The sequence below is a fragment of the Sapajus apella genome, unplaced genomic scaffold (genome assembly GCF_009761245.1).
Source record: "Sapajus apella isolate SASKATOON/1434 unplaced genomic scaffold, GSC_monkey_1.0 scaffold10, whole genome shotgun sequence".
Classification (NCBI taxonomy): Eukaryota; Metazoa; Chordata; class Mammalia; order Primates; family Cebidae; genus Sapajus; species Sapajus apella.
Window position 1 is genome coordinate 17,430,735 of NW_022436950.1, and position 14,264 is coordinate 17,444,998.

Sequence of the window (14,264 nt, forward strand, 5' to 3'; positions counted from 1 at the left end):
CTTTTTTAAACCCATTTGAATTCCTCTAGCTATTGAGTAGGAAAAAAAAGAGCATTATTGCTTCGCCTATAACTAAGCAACCAGGATGAAAAGTTTTTCTTTGTAGTCAGTAATACACAGAAAATCAGTGCTAGATACTACGTGGGGCCAATGGCCTGAATCAACCCTTTATATGTGGTTGGAATGCAATGTAAAGCTTTTAATTTATTATTGCATTTGCTAAATGGCAATATCTTCAGAAATCTGAATACTTGCATATTTATTCAATTAGGGGATGAATGTGTGCTTTGTACTACAGACACAGAAGACTTGATTCAGTCATTAGTTGTGTACTGTTTGTGTGCATGTGTGTGTTTTTATTTTTCCAAAGAATCTGTCTCTGTAAAACAGTCTGGGTTTCATCAGAGGTGTATATTTTTCAGTGTATAGTATAATATTTAAAAATTGCTCTTGACATTTAGCTTGAATTCAGTAAACTAGAGTTTCTGAGATTAGCGATTGCATTGCTCCTGCTGTTCAATGGAATAGACGGCAAATTGGGAGATATTTGGAGACAGTGCACTTTGCAGAATCATGGGCTAGCGTGTCTACATTGAAAGAAATATTTCTTAGCTGTCAGATGACTATTCGGGTAACCTTTAGCACTGAACTAATGAAAGAAGCAAGCATTACTTAAATAAGTAACTCTTCTTTATTCTCATGAAAAAGCTAATGTCTCATTTTGGGCAGCTTGCATTAAAAAAAGTCTAGTTAAACTATTGCATCTATTCTGAGATTTCAAAATACCCGCTGTAGACATGATCCTCTATTTGTATCACTGTGCTTCTAGCTCAATGTGAACCCTTCCAATCCAGGCAAAATTTCTTTTTTAGTCTCTAGTGATGCCACATTGCTATATTTATACCTTGTTAAAACATATACCAGACTCCATTCTATTATAATGTATCCACACCTCCACTGCCTTTGATTATAAGCTTCTGGAAGAATGATACTATCCTGAACACCCTGAAACCAGACCAAACCTCATGATAAGGCTTGTTCCCCAAAGCAGCCTCTGTAGAACAGTGGTTTGATAGAAAAGTATTCAGAAGGAAATATTTGATAAAAGTCAGAGATTATATCCCTTTACCTTTCAGTGTCCCAGTGCACATTAGCCTACTAAAGGCTCTGACAAGTCTTGCAGTATGGAAACATGTTTAACTTTGTTTAATTCAGTGTATTCTAATTTGATTATGGAGCCCTTTTGTTAAATACCAAACTATCAAGTTTTGAGGAACATTTCCTGGGATATTCTGAATGATGGAAAACCCAGGTGGAGACCCAACTCTTGATCCATTTGTTTCTAAAATAGTACCTTGATTTTTTTCCGCAGGTGAATTATTTATTTCTCTTAATATCTGATGGTGTCTTCTACCTCAACACAGTGTCAGCTCTCTGTGTAAGAACTTGGAGTAGGGGGAGACTAATTTTAAAGAAAAGGCTATAAACTACCCAATAATATTTAGGATGAGGCAGATAAGGAAGGAAAGGAAAAGAAATGATTCCTATCTAGTGAATTGATTACAGTGTGGGTATAACTCATTGATCTAAAGACAGCCCCAATGTCTGAAGCACTAGAGTTCAAATTTATCAGCCACCTACTAGCTGTGCATTTTCACATAAACTGTTTAAACCATCTCAGCTTCTGTTGTACCTTCTTGTTCAGCTTAGAAGATACTAAAAATACTAATGCTATTACAACAGGGCTTCATTATTGCTGAGTTAAAAGTATCACGTATGGCCAAGTGCGGTGGCTCACACCTACATTTAGTACACCTATAATCTGAGTGCTTTAGCAGGCTGAGGTGGGATCACTCTGTCTAGAAGTTTGACACCAACCCAAGCAACATAGTGAGACCTCGTCTCTACAGAAGATACAAAGATTAGCTTGGAATGGTAGCCTGCACCTGTAGTCCCAACTACTCAGGAGACTGAGATGAGGGGATAGCTCAAGCCCGGGAGGTTGAGGCTGCAGTGAGCCATGATTGCGCCATTGCACTCAGCCTGGGTAACAGAGTGAGAACCTGCTTCAGAAAAAAAAAAATCATGTGAATCTCTGACAAAACATATACTTTTGCTTGTCCGTGAGAAAGAAAGCAAACATGGAAACTGAGTGACATCAAAGGAAAGACAGTATGTTGGTGGACTGGAGTATTTTCAAGTATTTCAGTTAGACATTTCAAAGATCTAAGGATTCCTATTGATGTCCATTCAGAATACAGTAATTCTAAGGTGGCTGGGTAAGATAGTCTCCAGAAATATAATGTACTAAGATTAATCTGTTTAAGAAATTCAGATTACAATAACATGAGAACCCACTACAATGAAAACTAAAGTTAACTATCCTACATTCCATGGGGCTAGGAGGAGGAAAGGGAGAGAGTTATCCTATTGATTTTCTTTTTGTGTTCTAGCTTTGACTTATTGAAATATAATATCAACATGAACATATTTTTGAAAATATATGAACCATCTTCAATAACAACAGATACTGGGTAAATTAGAAGCATGATACTTGCCTCAAAGGCAGTGGAATCTGATATGCAGTGATGCTTCTCTCTCACCAGCCAACGATAAAGGTAGCTAAAATATCATGTACCATCAAAAGGTTTTGGAAGATAAGGGGCAATCTCAGTAATTTTGAGTTTATCACTTGAGGAGCATTTTTTAAATCACTAGATTACAAAGATTTTATTTTGCTAAGATCTGCAGGAGCAGACTTAGTTTCTGTGGATCGAAGAACTACGTAAGTGAATTTACTGTAGGATCTGTATGTTGCCAGCCTCTATCAAGTTGCCTGTGCAGCAGGAGACATAACCACTGCCCAAATTATGACCAGAAACACAAATTGTCAGGTGGAAAAGAGAACCCAGCATGATTATTGGTTCAGCATCCTTGGAATTAGGTATGAGAGCAAATTAAGGTAGATGGGATTTTAGCTTAATGGTGTAGTACTTTCTAGTTTCTGGAAGACTGTATTCTCAGATGTTGTCTCATATTTGTAGAGATGGTACAAATTCCATTAACTTGATTACGTTTAATATTTTTTGAGACAGAGTGTCACTCCGTCACCCAGGCTGGAGTGCAGTGGTGCAGTCACGTCTCGTTGCAGCCTTGACTTTCTGGGCTCAGGTGATTCTCTTACCTTAGCCTCCCAGTAGCTGGGACTACAGGTGTATGCCACCATACCCAGTTAATTTTTTTGTAGAGACAGAGTTTCGCTGTATCGCCTAGGTTGGTCTTGAACTCCTGGGCTCAAGCAATCCTCTGGCCCCAGCCTCCCAAAATGCTGAGATTACAGGCATGAGCCACCACACCTGGCCAAATTTCTTGAATTTTAAATGAATTCTTATTCTGCCTTACCACAGAGCCTATGAAATAGTCCAGAAAGTGTTTTCTAAAGAGTAGGTTCATTCTTCAACTTTGGCAAACCTGTTCTCCATTTCCCCATGATCAACAGAAATACCTTTCCTGACATCTGCTCATCAGTATCACAGGTAAATCAGTATCACTAGATCTTTTCAGTCGGTTCTTTTCTATCTTAAGGACAGACCTTCCTCACATGAAGAGAAGGGTAGGGAAGTTTCTCTTCTTTAGGCTTCAGACATTTCATAGATGGAATCTTATGCTGTTGACTTTGGGTAGTCACAGAAATATTTCCTTACATCACACAGAGTCTGGAAAAAAGAAGAAATCTCCTTATTGAGCTGGACAACCATTTTCAGAGTGGTAGGTGGAGGGAAAACTTTTAGGGGAATGGGAATATAGTATATATAGACAAACATCCCTCTGCTTGGGAGAGGCAGAGTTGAAGCTCTTTTCGTTAAATGGCAGTATTTCTGGTTTATTATAAGTGATTTGTGAGTCTCAAGTGGAACTGTGCAGTTAAGGGTCAGCAAGATTTGCATTTATGAATGGTTATTAGGGTGAATCAGCCCTGCATTTCCTTACATGGAAGTTTGGTTTACAGGCAATTAGAGAGAACATTTTGAATGCCGTATCACCGAAGTACTGTGAGATGCCCAAACATAGAGCTTTTCTCTTTCTATATTTAGAATCTCGAGTCTCAAAGGGCCAATTAATATTTAGCAAACGTATCCTGGAGTAGTCATGAAATGAAACCAGGATACACATTTGATTTTCCACAGTCATGTTCTCAGACTGGATTTTGAAATGGTGGTAGGTTTCAGCACATACACCCTTTAGAGGGCTACTGTGGTTGTGAGAAATTTCCTGAAATGAGAAGAGTTAACAGCAGGTAATGTCATTCCTCCCAGAAAGAGTTTGAGGCTCTCTGTGTTAAGTGATGAATGAGGGTATCTGACCCACATCTGTTTTACATTAGAATGGAACATTGCCCTGACATCCTCAGGAGCATTTGTCAAGATTCCCTGGACAGAGCTTCTGTAAATTACATGCTGCAAATGTGTCAGGGTCAGATAAGAGGATATCATTAACTCCCCCAAGTTTACTCAGGGCTCTGTCAGTCCCTTTTAATATGCTAAGGGCCAACAATTTTCCTTGAGCCGTTTTTGTTATAGTTTTCATTCATAAAAGAAAAAAAAATGTTTGTTATACTCCCCCAATATTGCACGTGTTCTTTTCCCATAAATCATATTAATTGTAGATGTGGTCACAAAGCATATTAAATGCAGGCATGCGTAAATGAATTAAAACATATGAGAATTTTATTATGCCCATGGTGGGTCTAACATGGTGAAATACCAGCAGTATTAACTGGCATACTTTTTCATTTAGGTGGAATGAGCTTTTTCTTAATGGGCTTTATCAATAATAGATGGACATGATATGGTTATTCATCACTGGCTAGCAGTAAACTAGAAGTAATTTTAGAGGGAAGGCTACAAGGCTGAAAAACGCTTTATATCACACAAAACCATAATTCACAATAGTTTTTAAAAAACAACTAAATGTGTATATCAAATGTTCAATCAGAAGAACATCTGCCTAGTTAAGAACAAGTATCTGTGGTTTCCCCCTGCAACTCATTTCTGCTAATTCTCTGTCTAGATTTATATTTTAGTCATCAGTTCCTAAAAAATGTTGCTATTAAATTGAACACTTAACTCTATTGAGCAATAGGTATTCAATGTAACTAATAAAAATAAGTCATTTCTGTGATGGGTCACAGGGCTGGAGATGAAACATATATAATTCCTTAGAGTTTAACTGAAACGATACTTACCATACTCTTTACAGTGAAAGCTTGGAAACGCATGCCACATATGAAGCACACTTGTCTGGCCCTCACACTTTTTCATCATGTGTGAAACACAGTTACTTGTAAAATGTAGGCTAAGGATTAAAATAAAACAGATAAAGACATACTTAGCTGGGCATTTTACATGCACAGGTTTTCTATCTGGTTAGGTAAAGGTCAGTCATGGCCTTTCCCTAACTCTCAGGATGGGTGAGAAGGTCACCACACATACCTTAGGAGAAACCTCTTGCCTCCAGGCAACTTCCCTCTTACAGCTTTCAAACAGACAGGACCCAAAATCTAATTATTTAGATGCTAATCAACTGCAGGATAATTCCTAAGGCATTTGAATCTGAGGACAACATCTTCAGGAAAGTCTCTGCTTTTTAAATTTAGGTTTGTAACCTCACAGATACGGTTCTGAAATTTAACCGTTAGATGACTCCAGTAACACCCATATTGGCAAAAAATATTTGGATGAACGTTTTAACGTTTTTGTTTGATTCTGAAAATAAATTATATTTAAATAAAAAAATATAATCAGTAGACTTTTGGAGGAAAGGCTAGAAGGCTTAAAAAACCTTCTTTTTTTTAATGTCATACAAAGCTGTAATTCACAACTTTAAAAAAAAATGTGTATGTTAAATGTTAAATGAGAACATCTGACTACTTAAGAACAAGAAAGAAAATAAAAACATGAACCAAGGATTCCTACTAAAGAAAAAAAGCGCCTGGATGTACACCATAATTTACTAAATCATTTTAGATTTCTGATAAGCTCTGGGCACTTTCAACTGATGGGGAAACCATAATGTTTGTGCCAAGACAAATATTTTCCAGACATACCATTTTAAAGGTAAATCTTAATTTGGCCCATAGTTTTTACCTTTTTTATTTAATCTTACAATAAGAAAATTAATTCAAGAGAAATATGGCATGGAGCAATTGTAAAGAGTTAGTTTTTCCTGAACCATATAATCTTCCAATCGAGATATAAACAACCTATTTGGAATTCTGAAACTTGAGAATGAATTGAAAGAGATCTTCAGAAAATGTCTCCCTAATAATGCAAAAGATAGAGGTACTGGTAGAAGAAGTGTGAACATAAATTCTGAAGCTTTTAATTTATTTTTAAAGGTTGTTCAAAAAACAATCTAGAAACAATATGTGGGAAACATTTTGGAGGTAGCAATTTAGAAATTTGCTTAGTAGATTTTTTTTTTTTTTTTTTTAGATGGCTCATAAAGAAAAGTAAAAAGAAAGAGGTCTCCTTACATCCTTTTCTAATGGGGCAGAACAGAGATCTTTATTAAGGAAAAATTCTTTCTGGTCATTGAGTCTCCTGAATTTACCTGGCATTTAATGAGTGTGATCAGTGTTCAGGGACAGAACTGAGTAGCCTTGAATTTGTTTCTTTTTCTTCTAAATTGTCTGTGAAACCTAAGCAGGTGAGCTTCTCTCATACCCCAAATTAAAAAAAAAAATCAGGTAAAATGCCAGCCTTGTAGTAGAAATCGCTTACTAACGGTTTAAGGGGAGGCAAAAAAAAATCCACTTACAACAAATGAAGATTTTATTTTAGGCTTTGAAGTAAAATTCAAAGGAATCTCTAGGAAAAACATGCATAAAAGAAATTCTGACATTATTCTTAAAAATAAAATGTGACAGGAAGACATTCCATAACCATATTGGATAAGTTCTAAGAAGTTCATTTACCAACTTCTTTGTGCACAAAAAGAAATTTCCATAGCTTCCCTTGAACCACATGAAACATCGCTTTTAAGGAAACATACATGAAAGTGTAATGGAACCCTTCCACAGAGATTTGAGGTTTTAAATTATGTGAGGGGAGAGTAATGCATTTTCTATTGATGTCCTCACTACCCCTGTCAACACATTCTTTTTAAAAACTTTAAAACAGTAGGTTACTAAAATGGTGTATGTTTCTCAAGTTTTCTCAGTGTGAAATATTGAAATAAATCACATTATAGTTATTTATTAATTTCAGTTTCAGGTCAAATGTAGGAAAGTGTTAGTGCTGTATTCCCCATCCTTATAAGATTCTTGAGATTATGATTAAAATATGTGACCATCACAGTAGAAATAAGAACTTGTGGTGAATGTCTGTCTTGGGGGATCTATCAGTCAAAGGAACAAAAGATAACTGGTCTCTGGCCTTGTCCATTCCTTCATATCAACCCCTGTAAGTATTGGGCTGCTGTGCTGAGCTCTGTGGCTAAAGGAGATACCCTCGTTAGCTTCCTGTGTGTGACAATAGTGACACACAGCAAGACCCTGCAGGTGTCTTTCCTATTTGGGTCATGTTTTGGCATGTCTTAAGGCTACCATGCCCTGGAATCTTTGAGGAACTATTTTTCTACTGCCCTAAAATATAGCCCTGCAGACAGGGTATCTTCTCCATCCTTCAATAGATATACTTCAAGGTCTTAAAAGTTAAATCCTGTCCTAAAGTATTTTCTAATGCAGCAACTGCCAAAAGTTGCTCATGAGCGACATCATAAGCCAATTTTTGCTTATAGGAAGAACTTGTTTCTTCTCTTTTTAGGATCTTCATAGCCCCCTGCCTCGCATGCTCCATAAACAACGTTATTGCTGCCTTCAAAGTTATGCAAACAAAAATGTATGGCAGGGGATATTTTTTCAAAGTTTATCACAAAAATGTACACATAGCTCATGGGAAAGTGTGCATGTTTTGAATAAAATTGTGCTCTGAGCTCATCAAGTATAACTGTACATAGAGCATTCCATTTCTCCCTTAAAGTGACATACCATTAACTGGATTTCAAGTAAGTATCTTCATGAAGGACATTCTTAATTTAATGTTTGTTTTCCTTTTATTTAGTGTCACTGGATCTCTTTCCTCTCCGGACTGATACAGTTACAAAATTGCTTTTTCTAAGTTTCTGGATTTTGATTAACACAACTTGTTCATGGTAAATGATTTGCCTTGTGTGATTATTCCCTTCCATTAAAAAAGTCACATTTTTAAATGTTTTTATGTTCATGTCCATCATTACCCATCAGGCTCACATACAAAAACATAGTCCTGATTCGAAAGGAGTGTGGTTGGTACCAAACAACCCCTAACTTAAAGACTTTTTCATCTAATAGAGATGTCTAATTTGGGCTGAAATTACATAATTAATAAATTAGTGTATCAATTGAAGTTCATGAATTGTCCAAGTTACACTGTAAAATCATCTATATAAGCTCAAAGAAAGGCAAAAAGAATCCACATAGATGGAAAACACATCCAGAAACTAATTTAAATGCAACTTAGTTAGGTTCAAGTTTTTAAAACAGTGAAGTGGAGAAATTAACTTGCTATAAACCATGCTGGGTAGAGCCCTAAAAGAACACACATTCTAGTGATTTTCTATCTTCCTGAAATTGTCAGTCCTATTGATGCTTTATTTTATGACTTTTCACTTTCTCCAAATCCCCAACAAAACAAAACTAGGCTCTGCCACAAATGATTTTTTAAAAAAGAATATGACTAATTTTTAGAAATTGTTAAGAAGGTGTTTCACCACATATCTCAAGAAAATGTAGATTCCTGGGATGTCTTTCAAAATGTGAGCATTGCTGTGTTGCTTTGCTCACATGGGCCCACCTTCCCATGTGTGTGTACAGACAGTAACTCAAATGAAAGGGTGACAACAAAGTGAAAAACAGGATTTCTGAGGAAGGAAGGGAGATCCGTTCAAATGATCTGTTAAAATGGAGGAAGAGCAGATAATTGATAATCCACAGAAAGTGGATCGCTTTTTCTCTCTCTGTCTTTTGGTACTAACTGAAGATGGATCAATTTAGAGCTTTAGTTCAAGAAGATTTTGTGTAATCATAAGGATTACGCAAACCTTTCCCAAAGGTAATTATGGGATACCTGTTTTTGGAATCTGAGTTGGGATGCTTTCTGAGAAGCAAAACTAGACCCCCCTCCACTCCCCACCGCCTAACCTGCCTCTCAGATTCCTGCCTTGCTGAAACTCCTAGATCCAGGGTTCAATTGCCTGAATTAAGAGAGTTGTTTTGCAATTAGCACAAAGGCTTATAGTAAGGGTTTCGTTGCTATGTCTGCCCTCTTCTCTTTCTCTTATTTGTACGCTTTAATCTCCACAGGCTTCAGACTTCCTAAAATAAAACAGGACTGTTATGGAAATGTTGTGTAATTGTTGGATCCTGCATTTAAATACTTTGTAAGTAGGTGTGTCTAAGGGGGGGGGTTTCACCTGGCATTACATTTCTTTTGCAATTGCTTTGAACCCTGCCACAGAAGGGTATGCAGTTTAGAAAGATCAATTCCTCTCTCATGTGGCAGTTTTCCAGCTGCAAAATTAATTATCCACTTACTTTCACCATGAGGTGCTGTAAGGGTCAGGGATCTGGAGTTTGTGAAACACTTCACCATGCTGATCTGAAAGTTGTTCTGTCACAGGATTTTTTTTTTCCCTGAGTTGTCTTACTCTCCAGGTATTTACAAAACTGAACTGAACTTTTAAAGAACATGTTTGCATTTCAGGCTTGTTTTTCCTTTTAACACTTCATATATGTGTGTGTGTATATATATATATATATATGTATATATATATATATGTGTATATATATGTATATGTATATGTAAATGGTGGTTTAGAGAAGAAATAAAATAATAGGTAATGGAGACTTTTACTTAGAGAATCATTTACAGATCATTTAATATGTGTCAAGCACTCACTGCTTTAGGTGCTAAGATGTAAAGATGAGTAGGTTTCTCCTCTCAAAGCTCTCACCAAAGCAAGTGATTTAACTAATGAATATACAGTGGGAGGGCTGAGCAAAGTACCAGGGACTATCAGGGAGAGAGTAAATACTTCTAATTAACAATGGATGGCCAAGATGAGGAAAGGGGCTTTCTTGAGAGGTAACACCATTAAAAAAAAGTTACAGAGGTCTCAAAGTACTAAAACATAACTTGATTTGGATTCATTTATCTTTTTAAAAATATGCGCAAGTGACTGTTTAAAAATCACATGTGAAACTTTCAGATATAATGTATGACTAGACTTTTTTCTATATGAACAGATACAATTTCTCCCTCTTTTCATCCCTTTTTCCCCCTTCTTTGAAATTCCAGTCAAGATTTTATCACTGGGGATATGGTGTAATCTCTCTTTCTCTCTCTCTCCTTCCTTCTTTCCTTTTTCTTCATCTTATCCCTTCTTCTCCCTCCCCCTTTCCTTCTTCTGAAACTACAGTCAGATGTTATCATCAGGCATGATGTAATACCTCTGCTGCTTTGAATTGGGGTCACAGTCTCCTGCACAGTTCTTTAACAGATTTCCAAAGAAATAAAAATTGGACTGTCACATTATTCTTTCAGCCGTAGGCTGCAATCTGGTTCTGTCTGCATTTTAACTTCTTCCCAATCTGACTGTTTTTTTAGGTAATGGGACTCCTGACCAACCACGGTGGGGTACCTCATCAGCCCCAGACTGATTACGCGCTTTCCCCTCTCACCGGGGGCCTGGAACCTACCACCACCGTGTCGGCCAGCTGCAGTCAGAGACTAGACCATATGAAGAGCCTGGACAGCCTGCCAACATCTCAGTCCTACTGTCCACCCACCTATAGCACCACAGGCTACAGTATGGACCCTGTCACGGGCTACCAATATGGGCAGTACGGACAAAGTAAGCCTTGGACTTTTTAGGGGGCAGTTACTCCTGGAAGGCAGAGATACTCAACTCTTGCTTAAGAAAGTGAATTAGAGGCATGGTTAAGCCTCACATGCCAGTTATCAATTTTTTTCTTTTTTTTTTGCAAAGCCAGCTGACTTCCAGCAAGGGCTTCCTGGTATAATTATTTTCTTAACTGATGTCAACAACATCTTGTGGTTATTAATTGTTGAGATGTGAAACCTGATTGCCACTAGGTAAAACACAAGGGTTGGCCAAAATGAAATAATCCCTGACATTAGAAACACATGTTCTTAATGAGGTCAACTGCAGGATCATATGGGGGATAATCCCAGGGACACAGAGTTGTGTCAAACTTGTCTCAGGAATAAAAATATTAGTCTCAAGGCTTTGATACCACGGTATTAAATATGACATTGTCAGCCTGTAGCTGATCTTGCCCGACTGTGAATTGTCCCAGCATGATCTAAAAAGCTGCGTGTGTTTCCTTACAGGTGCCTTTCATTATCTCAAGCCAGATATCGCATAAGTGAACTGTCCACTTGGAGGTAAAACTGGCCCTGTTTCTGGTCTTCACAGCCTAGACATGAAGAATCTGCTCAGAAAACAAAAAAATTTACCCTTTTGTTGGGGGGAGTCCCAATAAGGGACAAGGGAGAGTGATCGATTTTCCTTCTCCAGTAGTTGGTTTCAAATTCTTTTGAACATGTTGGCCAAAAGCAGTGGAGAAGAGGAAGACCTGGAGCAATAAAAGACAAATGCAACATTTTAAGGCAATGGTTTCACATGCTTACATATCAAAATATCCCAGTTCTTTAGTGCTGATCATCAAGGAGCTAGGACATTCCATTTGCTTGCGTGCGAGCATGCGTGTGTGTGCGTGTGCGTGTGCGTGTGTGTGTGTGTGTGTATGTACTGAGATTTACCAAGACTGGTTTGGGCAAGCAGACTGTTCTGAAATTTAATAGGAGAATACTTTAAAGTACAACATGTTGATGTTCGATGCTGACACTTCTACAACTTTAAAACTGCTCACTTCATGAAGCAAGAACAGAAGAATCGTTGACTCTTACACACTGGAAATTGATATAAAAGTAAATGCCACCATGTTTAGGAAGCTAGGCTAGCATAAAGGACCTCCTAAATAAATTATTTGTTATTGTATCCTCATTTTAATCTAGTTGTCAGTAAATGTCCCGGACACATCTTGCTAACAGGATATGGGCTACCAGGAGGAAAAGCTTGTTTCCTTTTCTGGTGCGGGGAGAGGTGTCTGACGTTCTTCCAGTTCATATTTACTTGGTAGCCCACCTGGGTTGGAGGAAGGGCGTGGTGGAGAGAAAGTGACATGCATTCACATATCTGCTTATCAGTGTGCAATACTGTGTACCTCATGGATGCTTTGGCAATGGCCAAGGCTCTAAAAACAAAATCAGAACTACATTTTTGCAGGTGCTTTTATTTTCGCAGTCCATAATTCATAGTGATAGAGTGCAGTGATGTTTGCCATTTACCAGACAACCAACACCCGGCTTTCTCCTTTTGATTAGAGACCAGATCAGATAATTACGCTTTTAAACGGATTACGTTTACATTCTTCTCTTTTCTATGAAAGGCAGGGCAAGAACAGAAATGTTCACATGGCTCTCATGTATTTTTAAATTATACAATGATATCCAATATTAAAAGATTATAGGAACTGAGGTTTACATACGTTTGTGTGGTGACATTTTAGAATGTCAATAAATTTGTTTTTTGAAATGTTGAGGGAACAAGAAGGTGGAAGGCAGTGTTATTTATTTCTTTCTATTCTTGGAACCATGAATGAGGTAGGCACAGATACATTCCTTTCAGAGTTAAGAACTATGATGTAGTGAGTTAGTGAGACTAGATGTAGTACCGAGTTTAGTTCATGCATTCGTCTTAGGGGTGATGGAACAAGAGAAGTACTATCTTTGCGTTGCAGCCTCAACCAACAACAATGTGTTGTAAAAATGTCTTTCATGTAAAAAGCGCAGTAAATATTTACTATTTATAATGAATAAACAGTTATGAAAACTTGCCCAATACTGCTTTTTTGGGGGAACCGGTGAATGTAGTATAAATGAAAACTTGGCAATGGGGAACCCAATGTACATGCACTTCACTGCTAATGGAACCTTTCTATGAGAATATACTGTAGACAAAAAAGGTTACACAACCCACAGATGTATTCGCTTGAAGAAGCTTGGTTGAACACACTTTTGAGGATTGAAGTTTATGTTTTTATCAGTGTAGCATCTAGAAAACCTCTCCAGTTTAGCTTCTTTCATCTCCCTTTGGTTCTCTGAGAGTTACCCAATCCCTTTACTGTCTCTTAGAGATATGTTTTCCCTGAGTCATCTATCTCCACTGAAATTTTTGTTTAAAACTCTCTTATTTATTTTATTTTAGCAGCCTGCTTTATTCTTCATGAAAGATATTATTGTCTACTTCATTCATTCTTCCTTTCTTCCTTCTCTTTCCCTCCCTCTCCTGACCCCTTCTTCTCTCTCTCCCTTCTTCCTGAAAGTAAATAATAAGAGTCCAAACGTGCCAGGCATGGTGATTGGCACTTGCATTATAGCAGTACTTGTAGCCTAGTGAAGAAGGCAGAGGAAATGCATAGTTTCAATAAAGTGTGAGGACTGTTATTTTAGAAGGAATAATCATAAACCCTTTGAACCTCTTACTTGTATTAACTCATTTATTGCTCTCCACATCTCACATGCAGCAAGTGATGTCATTAACATTTCTCTTGTATGGGTGAAAAAACAGGCTCAGTGAACTTACATGAATCACTCAGTGGCAGAGGTAGGATTTGAACCTAGTACAATCTCAGCACCTGAGGTGTTTAAACTCATGCTCTTCTGCTTCCTCAAGACTGGTGTGAGAGAACTTTACAGTCAGGAAGATCTAAAAGGGTGCTGTCCAATTCAGAAGCCACTAGCCATGTATCCCTATTTAAATTTAAAGCAAAAGTACAAGAAATAACAAAATGAGTTCTTAACTTGCGCTAGCCACTTTTCAGGTGTGCAATTGCCACATGGGGCCAGAAGCTGGCATACTGGGCATCATTGCTGTGGAACATCCCACATCACAGGAAAGTTCCGCTGGTCAGCTGACCAAATGCATGTAAGATCATAGTTTAACAATATCAAAAACTTGAAGTGCAGTAGGTAACATTTTTCCAAAGTTGTAAAATGCTTTAGTTTTTTTTTTTTTTTAAGCTCACACATTTATCCTTCTGATCAAATACACTGCTCTTCTTCTGACAGTTATTCCAA

The 14,264-nt window shown here is 37.5% G+C and overlaps 1 protein-coding gene across 2 annotated transcripts in view; it reads left to right on the forward strand.

Annotated features, from left to right (window-relative positions):
• Positions 1–13,020, forward strand: part of PAX3 (paired box 3) — a 98,308-nt gene extending 85,288 nt beyond the window's left edge. The window contains exons 8-9 of one of the 2 annotated variants that reach the window (XM_032278044.1): positions 10,707–10,953; positions 11,454–13,020. In XM_032278044.1, coding sequence (XP_032133935.1) covers positions 10,707–10,953; positions 11,454–11,488 — 282 coding nt within the window. In that variant the 3' untranslated portion in view covers positions 11,489–13,020. The remainder of the gene's footprint in view (positions 1–10,706; positions 10,954–11,453) is intronic. The other variant, XM_032278045.1, reaches the window with a different exon arrangement.
• Positions 13,021–14,264: the final 1,244 nt, after the last annotated feature.